General features: G+C 44.7%; 2 protein-coding genes across 14 annotated transcripts in view; one reads left to right on the top strand and one right to left on the bottom strand.

Annotated features, from left to right (window-relative positions):
• The window catches only part of LOC100122319 (zwei Ig domain protein zig-8), a 337,476-nt gene that overhangs the window by 211,356 nt on the left and 109,934 nt on the right, over positions 1 to 16,186 (top strand). For 2 of the 12 annotated variants that reach the window (XM_032596876.1, XM_032596875.1), the window contains exon 1: positions 4,205 to 4,494. The exons of the other annotated variants lie outside the window; for them this stretch is intronic. In XM_032596876.1, the coding sequence (XP_032452767.1) occupies positions 4,458 to 4,494 (37 nt within the window). In that variant the 5' untranslated portion in view covers positions 4,205 to 4,457. Of the gene's footprint in view, positions 1 to 4,204; positions 4,495 to 16,186 lie in introns of those variants that run through there. 12 annotated transcript variants of the gene reach the window in all.
• On the bottom strand, positions 10,679 to 15,893 carry LOC100122349. 2 transcript variants are annotated; one of them, XM_001605902.3, is made up of 3 exons: positions 14,006 to 15,893; positions 11,495 to 12,065; positions 10,679 to 11,423 (listed from the first exon to the last, which is right to left on the bottom strand). In XM_001605902.3, exons 1-3 carry the CDS (start codon positions 14,361 to 14,363, stop codon positions 11,081 to 11,083), a joined length of 1,272 nt encoding a protein of 423 aa, XP_001605952.2. In that variant the 5' UTR covers positions 14,364 to 15,893; the 3' UTR covers positions 10,679 to 11,080. The 2 variants fall into 2 exon arrangements, with proteins under 2 accessions (XP_001605952.2, XP_008202297.1); XM_008204075.3 differs by having other exon boundaries at positions 14,321 to 14,570.

Below are 16,186 nucleotides of genomic sequence, written 5' to 3'. Positions count from 1 at the left end.
GAGCCCCGGCTAACGCGAAAATAATGAAGGCCAGCTCGGCTGGTATATAATATCCGCGGGGCCGATCTCACGTGGCGGCCAACATACAGTCCCTCTCCGCTCTTTATCTCGGCCGCCGAACTTCTGTTCTCCGCTGCTGCCGCTGTACTTCGATACCTACGGCCCCTGGTGCTCGTAAATAATAAACTTGCATCCTACTCCGCCCGCGCCTTATTTATCGCCGGTTTTATCTTACGGGACTTCCGCGGCGTGCTTCGATTAAACAATTCGCTGCAGATGACATCGCTCGAGAGGAGACGTAGTGGTAGGAGGAGGAGAGCTTCTGGCGCACGACGGCCAAAATGCAAATCATGCGTCCTTTCGTCTGTGGCTGTACACGAACGCTGCTGTTCCAAAAGAGAACGTATGGGCTACTTCTTCGACAGGTTATATTTGTATGATAAAAGTTTGCTAATCAATGCGGTGAAATCAAAGCGCAGTTGAGTATGGACGATTCGACGTTTGACGCGTTGTTTATTTACGGTCTTCTTTCCACGGTCGACGAGTTCACGCTATTTTTGGGAAAAGTCTTTTTAACAGCGTCAATTAAATTTCGCCCATTTCATTGCTTTTCCGCTCGAATTGGAATGACTAGAGCGCGACGAATTAATTAAAATCGCTCGCGCGTCTGCACGTGTTTATTGCTTGCTCTCGCTGTAATTGAAAAGTTTTTTGAAGACGAGCGCGAGAGCTCTATCGTTTATTAAATTGACATGAAGAATTTTTCATAAAGAAGGGTACGTATATACAGTCGGGTGGAAAACCTCGTCAGATTCATCGACGCGCATTTGCACTGCAATCGAGGCGTTAACGCGAAAGTATATTGAAGCTCGGTGTAATTACTGTAAAATGAAATATAGCGATTTTTCTGCCTTTGATCTACAGGACTCGTAATTAAGCGAGTCTTTCCAAGAATTCAAGTCATGTCCTACAACCAGCTGATGGATACAAGTACAGCGCTTTTTCGTCCAGTCTTGTAACTCTGCAGGCTAGCCATAAAAAAGCTTGAAAAATGTATGTTCAATCCGTCGAAAAAAATAAATCCCGAATCCGTAATATAACGGAAACTCTGGAAAAAGTACTCCGCGACTAACAGCTGGTTCTCTGAAGCTCCAACATTTTTCACTTCAAACGTACGGGCGCGCGCACATTCCGCGCAGTTTTTCATCGAACGAAAAAAGCTAGCCAACTTCAATGAACTCGATTCTTTTCCAACGTTCAAAACAAATTTCTTCCTTTCTATACGGCGCTCAACGAATTCTGCAAATCAAGATCCGTTCCAAATTCCCATTGATTGAGAAACCGGCTTTAAAAAAAGCCTCAGAAATTTTGAAATAAGCGTTCTGCCTATATGAACAGGAGCTCGGTTGTCGTTAAAAGACCCAGTTGCGTTCGTTGAGCCGTGCGTATACACGCTCGCGGGTGAACGCGGAGAAAAAAAGGAGAACAACAGACAGAAAGAAACGCGTACGCGAAGTCAACAGCGCAGTGGCATCAAACAGATTAACCCATATCTCGTTAAGGCTTGTTCACCGCACAAAGATCTCGCCAGCAGCGACGCGTCAAAGCGTATGCATACGTATACGCACGTGAAGCCATAAATTTCTGTCGTCTCTAGACCCTATTATGCACGTCGTCTCTTTATTCCCTTTCAGCTATATCGACGTAGTTTTGGAGAGCGAAATTTCAAACAGCTTTTTTTAGTACGAATTTTCACTTACGTTTTTCCAACCAATATCTGAGCGTGAGAAATTAGTACACAATTAGGATTCCGCGAGATATACACACGCTCGGGTTGGTGTACGCGGGAATGTTCAGCCATTTTTTTCGCAGCTGTCGGAACACCAAACTTGTTCGGGGTGGTGTATACACGCATACGGTCGCGTAATAAAATAAAAGGAGGAGAGAGAAAATATACGGGCGTACAGCAGAAAAGGGGATATACTGTTGACGATTGCTCCGAGTACAAGGGGAGCCTTTTGCTCGAAGGTTGCGAGTATAATAGGGGAATGAGGAAAGATCGAGTTTTGCACGAAAAAAAATCATCGGTAACGAGTGAAACTGAATTAACGCTGCCCCCGGGCGAAGATTTGCGGGGGCTACGACCCTCGACATATCGTTTTATGCCGTGTGCCGTCTTTTGCTTATTTTTCTTCACGGCCGGGAAAAGTGAACGAAAGTATCTTACTGTACCATTACTTTCATAACTGCACTTATTAAAGCTTATAAATATAGCTCTAGAAAATAATTCTCGGTAACACTCATCGAATCAGAAATCCAATTCAGCGTTAATAGCTCAAAAGCCTCGCAAGAAAGCAGCAGCGTGCGGTATCTCGTTCTCCCGTAAATCGTGCCATTAATACCAGACCATACAAACGACGGGTACTTTTATGAGTTCACAGAAAGACCGGGAGAGTGGGCGAGGAGGGAGAAGGAAGAGAGAGAGAGAGAGAGAGAGAGAGCAGCCCTCGGAGTCTGCAAAAGCGAGCATTCACTCGCGCGCGCTCTGCCCGGCGCTTTCACGTTACAAGATGTCCTCGATTCCAGTCGTTTTACGTGAATAACGTCCTTTACCCATAGAGCGACGTTTATTCCTCTCTCCCTCTACAAACGAAAGAGAGAGAGAGAGAGAGAGAGAGAGAGAGAGTCGCGCGCGCAATCGATCGACTTTTACTGCTGCCTCTCTAGCCTGGCGGACTTTCCCTCTCCGCACACACGACGTCTTCTTCTTCTTCTTCTTCCCGGACACTTGTACATTTTTTCCGAGTCTATATCTCTCTTTCTCTCGGGGAGGGTCGAGCAGTTGACTCTGCGACCTCGAGATACGCACTACCCTTTTCCGAAGAAAGAGCTGCCCAACGAAAGACGAGACGCGCGAGTGGAGAAGAAGATATCTGATCGACGACGTGTTTCCTGCTTTCTTCGGCGCACCTCATATACTTGGCTCGTTTTTCATTTCTCCGATTCCACCCCCGCCCACGTAATGAAGTGACCGCGCTCCTGTATCGCCCTACTGCGACTCTGTATATCTGTGTGTACGAAGCGCCTTCCTTATACCCTCCTTCTCTCTCAATTTTGCGAAAAATGGCTGAGCCAGGATCCTGAAAGGAGGCGAGCTTTTTGCGATTTATCTCGCAGCTCGTCTTTTTTCTCCTGCGGCTTTCGCCTCGCGCTATATCCCTTTTTCTCGGTGACCGGGGAGCTTGTATTTTTTCATCGCGGCTTGTGTTTTGTTCTTCTCTTTTCCTGCGATGCGATGCTCGCGCTTTGTTCGCGAGAATTCCTCGATGAATTTCGCGGCTTTATCGGGATCGAAAAGGCGGGCTAGCTCTTTGTTTTTTCTTCCCCGGCCAGCGGCGGCGGTGGTTTATTGGCTGGGTTAAATTATGAACGAAGCTGTACCGGAGAGTCATTGAAATATTTTCTTGTCCGACTCTCTAAGCTCCATAACGCGTCTGCAATTTCAATGTCGTTATTTTTTTAGATGGCCCGTATCTATTGCGAGCAGCTTCGAGAGCCTTCAGCCACAACGGATTAACCAAAAACTCGCGAAGTCCCGTTGACTTCTGAATATCGTATAACTCGGTTGATCGAAACACTATCGACAAGTTAGCGAAAACTCGCGGATCAGTTTTCAAAGCTCGAGCTTTCACAGCGACAACACCTACCGCAGTCCATATAGGTATATACGCACACGACTTCGGTACTCGACTCTCAGCTCTCAACGAAATCGAACGCTTAGCCCGAGATTCCTACCGTTCCATAGAATCAATTCACTAGCCAGCCGCTTAAACCTTACGCACTCGAAGCATTCGAAATAACTCAGGGGCAAAAATTAGGCTCAAAAGCAACGAACCGCGAAACTTCCGAAGCAATCTGCAAAGTGGCAGTCCGCAGTTTCACGCCTCCTTGACCGGCATTCGATAGAAACTCCCCGCCGCCGGTATTTCGCGTGTTCGCCGGAGCGGAATATCGTACAGACGGTGCGCGCAAGTTTTCGCGGAGTGGACAAGAGCGGGAGTGAGAGAGAGAGAGAGAGAGAGAGAGAGAGAGAGAGAGAGAGAGAGAGAGAGAGAGAAAGAGAGAGAGAGAGGGAGAAGCTACTGTGCTGCTCTGCACGTTCGGCTAATAGAAATGCAAATCGAGCCCGCGTGCCTGCAGCTGTAGTCGTCGCGGGAGCGCGTGTACGCGCGCCGCCAGGACATTGTCTGCGTCGGGCTTGAATTGATGGCGCGGGCTCGGTTTTGCGGTGTGCGTGTGTGTGGCTGTTTGTGGGCGGATACAATCTCAGACCCGATTACCAATTACCCGTTGGTTCTCTTCGACTCCGCGCTACTGGCTGTTTGTTGTTGTTTCTCGGGCTGGCGAGATTCAATGTTACGCAGGGTAGGGTCGAATGGTCGAGTGGGGAAAGCAGCATGTTGTTTCCCAAATTTTTTTGGATCAAGTCGGAAAGTAAGTACTTTCATCTAAGATAGTAACGGAGCAGCTCGGAGAATGAGTTAGGAAATGCTGGGTTGCTTCTGCGGTAAGTTCGTCAACCTGAAGCAAAGAAAACTTCAAACATGAAGAATTTTTATAAGGATCTTCAAGCAAAAATGTAAAATTAATACAGCCTAGAAGCGAAAGTACCTGCAGTACACGAACAGGCGCTGTAAAAATTTCCGAACCTCGTAAAGCCTCTTACACCGCCAGCTTCAATTATGAATAGCATCTCTCGGAATAATAACTTCTTGTGAGCGTAACTCAAGAAATTCCGTGTAATCCGCTTTGCCTGTACCTGCATGCGGTATACACCTCTCTGTACGTAAACCAGTTAGGGATTCGATCGGCGCCTGCGGCAAGTGCACACACACACCAGTTGACTTTTTCTTTATACTGGCCTTATTACCGACGCGAATGCTCGTGAATGAATAGCCAGTCCGTCAAAGTCGGACGTGCGGCTTTTATGACGACTCATACCTCGTGTCAATACACGTGTCGTTTACATTCAAGGTTGTCGAATATAAGTTTCTTGCTATGCAGCATTCGCTTGCACGTGTGCAAAGGTCTGCTTGTTGTACTTGAGCTTTTCATATAGAGTAATCATGTCCGTGAACGACAGGCAATTATCTAATGCACGGCCGATTGCTCGAAAATTCACCTGGCACGCGAAATCAATTCCCCGGCCAAACGCAATTGAAACGCGCGTATTTGGCAAATGAACAGGAAGTATAGCGCATCCCCGCACCCCTCCGGAACTTCGCGTTTTTGGACGCGTCCCAAAATTTCGATCTTCGAAACGCTCCCGCGTATATATTTCATCTAACCGGATTCCGAAGCTTAATATCGGCCAATTTATCAAGCTCAGCAGTCCCGCCGAAAAAAGGAAAAACATGCTCCGCTATCATCGGCCGCGTAACCCAGATACTCAAGAGAAAGAGACAGAGAAAGAGAGAGAAAGCGAGGGAAGGGGGATTTGATATGATAAACGCCGCCGCGGCTAATTGATTCGCTCCGCCGCACCGAGCAATTACCTCCGCGAGGGTACTCGAAAAAGAAACGAGTAGGGAAAGAAGCGGCAAGAACATCGGAGGAGGCAAAAAACGGAAAGAATAAACGGCAAGCAGCCAAGCGACGATTACCGGGACTGCAATAATCAGCGAAAACATGGCATGATTCCGGGAACCCGGTGCGTAACCGACGACGACGACGACGACGACGACGACGACAACTCTAATTTTCCACCCTCCGCGTTTTAACGAGCTTCCGCTCTTTATTTCTATGTCTCTCTCGTGTGCGCCCGCGGAGTCTAAATTAAAAGAATACCAGACTTGCAGTTCTTCAAGGGAACGGCGTGTCTGCGGAGGAAGACCTCGAACTGCTGCACGGCCAAAGTCAAGAGAAAGGAGAAGGTTGAGCGACCCTTTGAGCGCGAAGAGATGTCAGAGGTCGCTGGCAGGTGATTCCCTTGAACAACGCGCTTGTATGAATTATTGGCTCAGCTAATATGTATAGCTTCTTTCTGGATAGTCGGAGAAACTCTATAAGTGACGGCAGAGGGACTCGGGCAATTTCATTTTTCAAGATCAATACACGTGTAAGCTGCATCCGCGACTTCATTTTCGGCTCTACAGAGATACAAGGTGGATTTTGAAATTCAACCCCTTATATTGCTCCGGCAATATCTGGGGGTGCGGGTATTGCCTTCCATCTGCATAAATACATACGATATTGCCTCTTACGAACGCTGCATGCACGTATTGATTCTTAATCGTGAACGCACGCGTTATTATTGCCGCGGCAAGGCAGCAGCGCTCTATGCACCCAACTATAGTTTCATTCTGGTGAAAGAGAAAAGCCTCGATGATTCGGCTTGGAACTCGCTCCGTCAATATGCACACTTAGTTTGCAAATACTGTGTGCATATCGGGTTTCAGTAAAGTAGCGAAACGCGTAATTCCGTGTGAAATCCAATATCAAACATAATCCTCCGGTTTCTTGACCAGTGTGCCAAAAGTGTCAACTCTATCTTGGCGTTAATCATGGCGAATGGAGATGGTATGCCTACGTATCCACACCTTATCCACTGCAGCTCACTCTCAACAATCGAATAGAAGCCAGAGGCACCTTATTCGAGTTCGATGTATACGCGCAAACAGCTGCAGCAGCTTCCCGCGAGAAAAGCAAATAGCTGGGATATAACCGCGCGGCGTGACGCAGTCGGCGGTTGTTTATTTTCGAAATTAAATTGAATTGCCCCATAACTTGCCGGTCTATTAGCCTAGGGGAGCCGCTCGCGCGCGCGGGCTAGTTTGCTCGTAAATCTTCCGAGTATCGGACGCACTCGCGTGTGTGTGTGTGTTTATATACAGCCCGTACGCGTGGGTGGGAGAGCGAGAGCGCCTGTCCTCTCTTCGGGGGCGAGTTCGATTCGGATCCGATAATTCTCTCTCTCTCTCTCTCTCTCTCTCTCTCTCTCGCTCTCTCTCACTCACTGCGCGGAAGCTTGCAGGAAATACATGGGCGTGGTTCCGGGATATACGTACATTTGCATAGCCACTCGCTCTTTCGCCGCGTACAGCTTATGTCCAGGAGGTGGGGTAAGCCTCCTGTGTACCCCCTGCGAGAGCTAGACTAGGCTACCGCGCTCCGTCTTCTTCGCCTCTTCTTTGCCCGAGCTATCTTTACCGCCTTTCCTCGCGCGAGTGTAGAGCTTTTCCGTATGGGAGGAGGGCATATATTGCGGGCTGACTGCTACTGCTTTTTCTTCACCCAGGCGATGAGCTCACCGTGAGAAAAATTTCCCGTTCGACTGTGAGGAAAATTCTGCACACACCGCTCTTTTATTGGTGCGCCTTCTCGGAGGCGGAAATACGAGTAGGAGTCGAGTGAATACGATGCTGATGCATGATTGCTTTTCCTCCAGCTCTTCGTTTCGGGAGGAACTTCGAGAGATTTAATACCCGATGTCGCGCCCGTTTATACGAGCCGTCCCTTTCAACAGATCGGTTTTGAGATTCTTACCAGGCGGTGTCCTGAAATTTGCGTAATGGCTCGTAAAACTAACCGCTCCCTAAAAAGACACGCCGGCTGGAAAATTACAGCAATAAAATGCAGCAACAAACAACTGTTGGAGTGTCTTAATCCGGTTGCCGAATAAGCGCCTAACTCGGGGCAATTAGAATCAGTTACGCTGGCGCTTAGAAACGTCGATCCCTATTTATGATAAAACCAATTAGCTAAGCGGCTTATTGGCCCTCTATGCCACTGGGCTCTCGCGCGCCCCAGCGACATTCGCCGCTACTCTTCGTGGCTTGGCTATTGGTGCATTATTTAGCCCAATTACCGCGCGACTGCTGCCTTATTCCAGCTCCACCGCCGCGGAATTCCCCAACGTCGCCGATAATTTGCGAGTGTTAAAGGGCAGTCGCTGCGAGAAGTGACAAAGCAGCCCGTTATCCTCAAACCGAGCTCAGGCTAGCTGAGGTGAGAAGTCAATTCGACGAAGCTGGACGATGTTTTCACAAATCACAAGATTTTCTTTCTCGAGCAACTCTAGCGAAGGTATGCCAAACTGGTGCGTCTCTAATAGAATTAGAGGCAAAGTACGCAGCGCCGTAACAAATGAAACGTGAATAGAGGCGCCAAACCGAAACCATAGCCGCAACACCTCCAGCCCGTGCTGCATAATCTTGGCTGGAATGATCCAAAGCCAGCAACAACAGCCGGAGAACAACTCCAGACTCTCGACCGCATTTCTTACACACACACACACACAATCCTAACATTCTCTCGGCGAAGCAACCTGCGGACAGCTGCAAATACCCTCGGTAGACCCCCGTCGATGTATATGCACATTCGCAGAAACATACGCGCATAAAGTCCGGCCGAGAGCGTCTCCTCCTATAAAGCCCCAAGGGCCGAAAGCCTGCATGCGCGCGCGCGCGCGAGAGAGAGAGAGAGAGAGAGAGAGAGAGAGAGAGAGAGAGAGAGAGAGAGAGAGAAGGCTAGCACCGGTGTGCTAAGAGCGACAAAACGGAGGTCAGCCGGATATAGCCGCGAAGACAAATGTGCAACGAACAGAGCGACCGCTATGCTGAGTATAGCTATAGCGCGTTTCGCGCACATCTCGGCGCGCGATTTATCGCGTCGTTTATCCGACGCGAGATCGTTATCGGGCCGAACGAGCCTGTCAGCGATCCTGCGACCATCAGTCTGCCTATTTTCCGCGTTTTTCCAGCGCATCCAACCCTTCCTCCTCCTTCGGAGCAGTGACGCGCACGAGGACTGACTGACAGCAGTCTAAACGACGGGACAATTCGCGCAGTGAGCTGAGCGTCTCGAGGTCGCTATTCTACTGGATGAGATACGGTGTATAATGTATGCGGCTGGAAGGTTTTTCATCGCGCGGCTGGAGAGGGATGACTTTGGGATTGGGTGGAATTGCCTTTGAAAAGGTCGTAACAGGAATATATATGTACGCGCTGCCGATATTCTGTTCTCTTTATGAACTGTACGCCAACCAAAAAACGATGCAAAAATACCTCTCGTATCGTACGTAAAATTTGCGTATCGGAAAGTTAAAAAAAAAGTTTATTTTATATGCTTCTTTTGTGTTGGATAAAAAACGCTCTTCGGATTCTGTACTTTTTTACGAGACCCATGCGACAGGACGCGCGTGCGGACGAGTGTTCCGAAAGTTCCCGTGACAAACATTGCTAAAAAAATTCTGAAAAATGTAACTATTTTTTCAAAATTCCAAAATCATCAAAACTGTCGACTTGCTTTTCCAGCGACTCTTTCAGATCGACGAGCGAATCGTAGAAAAGAAAACAGCTCGTTCATATCCAGAAAATCGAATCAACTAATTCATTCCTCTTTCAGCTCCTCACAGTGCAAGCCGTCAACGCATTCATAAACTCGCATGCGAATGCGCGCACTGCACACCTTCGGAAGTCTGTTTGCGCTGTCCCGCTCTTCCTCTGGATTATCGGCAGCAGCGCGTATATCACGCTCTTTTATTGCCAAGGGGGGGGGGGCAGTCGTCGCCGGGGATTTTTCCGACTGCAGAGCCGCAGCAGCAGCAGCATACGGCGTTTGCCGCGCGATTGATCGAGCGCTGCTCTTTCGGATGATATCCACTACTATTCTTCTCTTTTCTCGCCTCCTCCTCCGCCATTGTCGTCGCATGCTCCTCTGACTTCGCGCGCAAACAAACGCGCAGAGAGCAGCGGCCGGAATTTTTCGGTCCGACGGAATCGCGTCGAGGATTTGCTGAATCGTCGTCGCTTGAAATTCTTTTATCGTGAATTCCTAAGAAGACTGCGTTATTCGATAAACCAAACAAAGCTCGCCCAATCCATCAGGGCTGGAAATAAAAGCGCGCGTGGAATCGCAAAGCGAGTAATACAACTCGAACGCAGAGGCCGCGGCGCGGCGGGACGGCGCATACAGATACGCCAGCTAACCGCAAAAGCGGCTAGCAAACTATCTAAAAGCTCAACAAAAGAATTCCGCGAAACAATACGCATTTAATCCCCGCCGACTTTGCGAATCCGCTTTCTTGACCCGCTTTATAAACGGCAATGGTGCAAATGTCAACGAGTCGCTTAAGTTGACTACAAAGAAGCCTCGCGAAACTCCCGCACGCAACTGTTATAGAAGGATACAAAGCAAAACTGTTTTTCGCGGCGCGAGCTCGCCGTCAAAAGTTTACGCTGTGGAGAGGGGGACGAAGGGGAGGGGGGGGAGGGAGTTCTTAACTCATTCTCGGGACGGCTGCAGCGGACTAGTGGATGGTAGCGGCAAGTTCGGTAACGGCGCAATAATCACGCTAGGCGTCTCTCGTAATCTTCTTGCCGCCCGCAAGTTTACCGAGCAGGCAGTTTTGCGATTCAACTAGGCGCGCTGCTATACTGCTGCTGCTGCTGCTGCTGCGCTGCGGGAGGGAAAGGAGGAGATGAGGATATCGCCTCAAGTGCTTCCGTCGAAAAAGAGAACTGGGCTCTTGCTGATGGAATATACATTTAGAATCTCGTTAGTATAGAGACTCGACGCATGTCAAGTGTGAATATGCACGTTTAATCGACATTTACGAACTCTGATATTAGTTCTATTTTTAGTTTCATGCAATATGTGGAACACTGATGGAAAATGATTAAATGTTATGAAGTTCTCCGTTTATTTAATTGTACAGCATAATCAAATTATCGAAATTTCAGTCACAAATATTGACCGTCGTGCTTTGGATACCGGTTAAATGAAGTTTTAATCTCTTTGACCGTAATTATGCTAGAATCACATTGATCCCTGCATCGAGAGGATTATAGTTGATTGCAACATTATCGAAATAAATGCAACAATCATAACTCTCAAACAAGCCTAGATTAATTCCGCTGAAAACATGTATCCATGTATCAGCCAAATTAATCCAACTAAAATTAAACATCGACATCCCTCAGCGTATACTTGCCAAATTAAACTTCTGAATCTGTATCAATCAGTTTTTCCTCTGCCACGGCAATCTTTACCTTCGCGCGAATAAATGCACATTACCTGCTTACTCATGTTGGCAAACCTCGGCCTTATCATTGTTCAAGTAGAAGTCTAACAGACCAGCCTCGCGGGCGTCGAGCAACATATCGACAAGCGCATTGGTCAGGACCTCACCGCCGCCACTAGCATTAGCTTTTTCGATCGCCTCATCATTCAACTGTAGCAGGTCATTGTTGTCCGCAAACTCAGTCATAATCGGCAGGAAGTATGCAGCTGTTATGTAGCCTATTATCGCATGTTGCTTGTAATCCTGCCAAAAAGCCTCGCGACTGTACTTTTCTGGCGACCAGATGTTTCGTTCCTTCAGGATTTTCCTGAGTGTATCATGGTAGGCGTTGAAGAGGGCTCTGAAACGCAGAGGATAAAGTTAGACAATCAGGTTTGAGACAAACGGAGATCAAAGATTTTATTAACTTACTCTCTATGCGCCTTGATGTCTTCTAGGGTAAGACACATGTAAATCCAAACAGAGACATCGGCAGCAGGTGAGGTATACATCATCAATTGAAAATCAATGAGTATTGCTTGAAAACCTCCGGGGTCTACTTTGCGAAACATCACATTGTTTTGGGTGCAATCTCCGTGAACAATCGTGGCAAGTGGTTCGACTGGCTCGACGCACCTTATTAGGACTTTGTGGTAGGCATCCTTAAAAAGGTCTTCTATTTGTTTTGTGAATTTTAAATCTTCACCTCTTGCCTTTAGACCTTTCACAACACGAAGAATTCTAGAGTTGACAGTTTCCATGTGTGGCATGTATACATTATCTTTGTCGTATCTGACCAACTTAATATTGTTAACTATCTGGTAAAACTTTTCCGGCATTTCTTCCTTAATGGCGTAAGTGAAGCCGTGAAATCTAGCGATCGTCTGCAGTCCTGCCAGAACGTAGTCCATGCCTATGTTTATCTTATTGGAGCAGATGAAGTAACCTCGAGGACTTACATTTTCCAACACAATCACCTTCTCGAAGACCGGATCTGCGCCAGCTAAACATACAAACAAACTGTAATCATATGTTTGCGAATTAATTTTGGCCATTGTTCAAGTGACCAAAACAAAAGTCTTTAAGGGGACACAATACTTTTAAACCCTGAAAAAAAGTTTCACGAGGGAAAATTACAAAATTAAGGTAAATAATTGAATATTTTTATAGTGATACTTGGTAATAAAACCCTCAAATTCACCGTGCTAAAATATAAATTACCCCTACTTACCCATTGTGGCACTCGGTGCAATGTTTTGTGAATTTTTTCACTGTCCGTAGGATTCCAAGTGAACAGGTGGTTCTTTTTGGCTACAATTTTAGAACACTTTGTACAATCGTACTTTTAGTATGAATGTAGGAATTTTAATTTGAATAAGTAAACAATGGGTAAGTAGGGGTAATTCATGCTTCAGCACGGTAAATTTGAGGGTTTTATTTCCAAGTGTCGCTAAAAAAATGTTTAAATTATTTACTTTAATTTCGTAATTTTACCTTGTTAATCTTTTCTTTTAGGGTTTAAAAGTGTTGTGTCCCTTTAAGTGAAGATGCGCTTTTTGGAAGCAAACGATTGGGCAACTAAAACATAGTAGTATATTGTGTATCAAGGGCGTATAGTGGGCTTTTTTTGACCAAGTGTGGAGTTTGCAGTACGAGTCAAGGCGAGTTAGCCTATACTTAGCCCTTGGTGCACACCATCATTTTTGTAACACACGTATGGATTTCCAAGTTTTTTTTGACACATTGAGTGGGACTGATGCAACTTTTTTTGAGATGCGACAACAACAGTCTTATATATAATCTTCCGAAAAATGTTTGATAGCCGAGCAGCGGACGTTTTTCAATTTTTTTGTTTGCCCGCCGGTCTGGAAAAAAGTTACTTTAATCCCGCAATAAGGCAGAAAAACGCGAAAATCGTGCTTATATTATGAAAAAAACCGCTGCCATTTCATTAGTCCGTAGCTTCCTCCAACTAAATTTATAGATCTAATAATTAAAATATTGTTTAGAGGAAGCACAGGTTTTGAGAAAAATCGGTTTTGACATTTTAGCTCTTCATTTGAGAACCGATCGACGAAATCGTTTAAAATTTTAGCAGCAGGTAGATTTTTTACGGTGAATTACCAAATAAAATTTTGAAGCGTTTGATTACATTGTTTTAGAGATATAAGGAATCAAACAATTTCAAAAAAAAAATTGAAACCTTGATATTTTAAGAACCATAGGGGTTTTAAAGTTGCGCAATGAACTTAGCCAAAACACAAAATACCTACTTCTTCCCAAAATCTCAAGTGCAATAAGGCCTTTTTACGTCCGTAATCGAGGCACAAAAAACTCATTTTTTCAGTTTTCGATTTATTATTGAAAAAAATAAGTGCTCAAATCACTTGAAATTTTGATGGGATATAGTTTGACACATGACCCATCGACATGATTTTTTTCGCGAGGTTATGATGTTTAGTTTCAGAGACATATTTTTTTTTTAAATCACCTTTTTCATTTTATCTGCCGAAAAAAGCGGTTGATCCCGAGGACCAAACGAGAAAAAGTAGATAATTTTTTTCTCTTTCAAATGCATTTTAGCTGAATTGTTTGTACCAATGGGATGATTAAAAAAAAGTAAAATAGTGTTTTTCAAAAATCCAAAAATGGTCATAAAAAATAAATAATTGAGAAAATAAAAAATAACTTATTTTCTTCAATTCAGAATTCGAAAACGGGTAAACATGCCAAATTTTGTAGACGTTCATAGACTCGATTCGAAAATATTGCGGTATACATACACTCTCACAAACACGCACACACACACACACACATTTTCTAAAAACACTTGATTTGAACTTCTAACACACCAAAAAGTATTACTATTACAAAGCTTCCTCTAGGAGGAATCAAAAACATTATTCGAGGTGACGCTCATATTGTACTAAAATCTCGACTAACCTAAGTAGCACTTGGGATAATCTTCGCTCTCAGAATTCGCAAACCTCTGGTAAAAGAGTATCTCGTTGTTAAAAAGGTCTGTAAAGTTATGGTGGGTGCGTACGATCTCGTCCTGGTTGGGCAACTTCACCAGAACGTGCCACTCAGTGGGAGAAGAGCTGGCAAACCGGATATTCGCGAAGAAGGTGTCGGACTGGAAATAGGAGTCTCTCGGCCGCGTAACCTTGCACTCGGCCTCTCCCTTGATATATTTTTCTTTTAAGATGTCGGCCATTCGAGGAATCAGGTGATCATGCAGCCATGCTTTTATCTTACGTTCGAGTTCCTCCGCGGCCCTAACGACAGCTTTGTTTGGCATTCTCTAGTCGTCTGTAGTCGCGCCAGCTTTTCTAGAACGGAATGCCCCGGGCTACTTCTAGTCTAGCTCTGCGAGAAGTGCTCGCTCGAGTTAATAAAGGAACAGAAGAAGATTGTTGTCGAGTCGTCCTTGTCAGCGAATGATTGTTAACTTACCGCAAATGCTACTTCTTACTTGCAATTGCGCAACGGCGCTTTGCATTACAATAGAATGAACTTGCAGATCCCAGAAACATATCTTATCTAGCGCTCTGTAGCTTGGAGGATTTAATTATGTTTTATGGCTCGTCGTATAAATATTTCAACTTGATTTCCGAATTTTTCAATTGCAGAACTTGATAAGAAGTCCGACTACTCATTCACTTATAATTTTATCTTATCGCGAAAATGATTGTCTTAAATTGCGAGTACTTTAGCTTACGAAAAGTCGTGAGGATCAGTAATTGCAGTAAATAAAAATCATTCCACTGTTTCGAGAAAGCACATGTCAGAAATTAATATAATCCGTTTTACCATATGTATAATATTAAACTTTGCTCTTAGATGGTTATAAATAGATATAGCAATTGCAATAAATTTATTATCCCTATATAAAAAAAGTCATGACCGGATGAAGTGAAGCCAAGAATGCGTCAATATGATTGGCTCATGTAGTGCGCATGCGTCAAAAGTATCGTTAGAATTTTTTGATTTGTTTTTGATTTCTAAAATTGATTCCAATATTAAAAATGTAATATAATACTATAATACATATCAAATTATAATTTGTGTATTTATAATATTCTAGAGACATTCTACTCTCGAGACATAACCTTAAAATTTTAAAAGGAAGTTGGCGACGAAACCGCGGCAACTTTGAAATTTATATGAGCGCGAAATGAATCATATATTGTAAAGTTTGATATATTTCCGTGATAGAAAACAAATATTAAAAATATCAATCAAGTATTTATATTCCATTTAATAAGTTAATAAAATTATAGTCTACTACAGTGCGCGCAGCGCACTGCGCCAAGTCTAGTAACTATAAAATGTTTATTATTCTATTCGGTGAGTTACACTAGTATTCGGTACTTGCAAACGACTAAGGCTGGAGTTAAAATTAAATTAGATTGCTTGTGAGAAAATAAAAGTTTCAATAGGACTTCCAAAAACAATTGTAAAAACGATTACCTAATACTAGCTTGTCGAGAGGTCAACTAAGCTCCGAGTGCATGTCGCGTTGCCCACCTCACGGCTCGCCCGAGTATCTCGCCTCTTCTCAATCATTCTTCGGAGAAACTTTCAATAACTTTGGGGTAAGAGACTCCTGATCTTTGTTATCGGGTTATCAAGTCACGGTTTTAACTGTTTTTGAAAAGATCAGATTTTCCGCTCGGAAAACCTGTCACAAGATTATAGCATTTGAGGTTTTCACGACACCATACAGTAGCTCCCGTGAGAGTAATTTTCCCAGATCACAAAAAATCTCAAATTTTGCCAGCACAGTAGGGTATGCTTTCCAGCAATGATTTAAAGCGCAATTTCAATCAACGCTGGCTCATGTTCTAATATGCATTCGCGGAAAACAGATAAGCGTTATATCGTTCGGTGCCCACGGCAGCTTCTCTTTTCAGTCGACCGATAACTTCGTTTCGCAATTTAATTTTGCCTTATCACTTAATCAGCCACGTTTTGTTTACAGATTGCAAGACTTGACTCACTATTCATTTTTACCCTTCTGAATTACAATTACATACAATTATAAATATAGAATCAGCGGCACGTCGCAGGCAGATCATTATGAGCCTTGTATTTGCTCTATACTTTTATCAGGCACTGCAC

Source organism: Nasonia vitripennis, chromosome 2 (genome assembly GCF_009193385.2).
Source record: "Nasonia vitripennis strain AsymCx chromosome 2, Nvit_psr_1.1, whole genome shotgun sequence".
In the NCBI taxonomy this organism is placed as follows: Eukaryota; Metazoa; Arthropoda; class Insecta; order Hymenoptera; family Pteromalidae; genus Nasonia; species Nasonia vitripennis.
This window is presented reverse-complemented; position numbering and strand designations above follow the sequence as displayed.

Coding starts and splice junctions, on each gene's coding strand:
- LOC100122349 (XM_001605902.3), bottom strand. CDS start 14,363: ATGCCAAACAAAGCTGTCGTTAGGGCCGCGGAGGAACTCGAACGTAAG. Junction 12,066..14,005: donor TTATCCCAAGTGCTACTTAG/GTTAGTCGAGAT, acceptor TTGTATGTTTAG/CTGGCGCAGATCCGGTCTTC. Junction 11,424..11,494: donor GACATCAAGGCGCATAGAGA/GTAAGTTAATAA, acceptor TCTGCGTTTCAG/AGCCCTCTTCAACGCCTACC.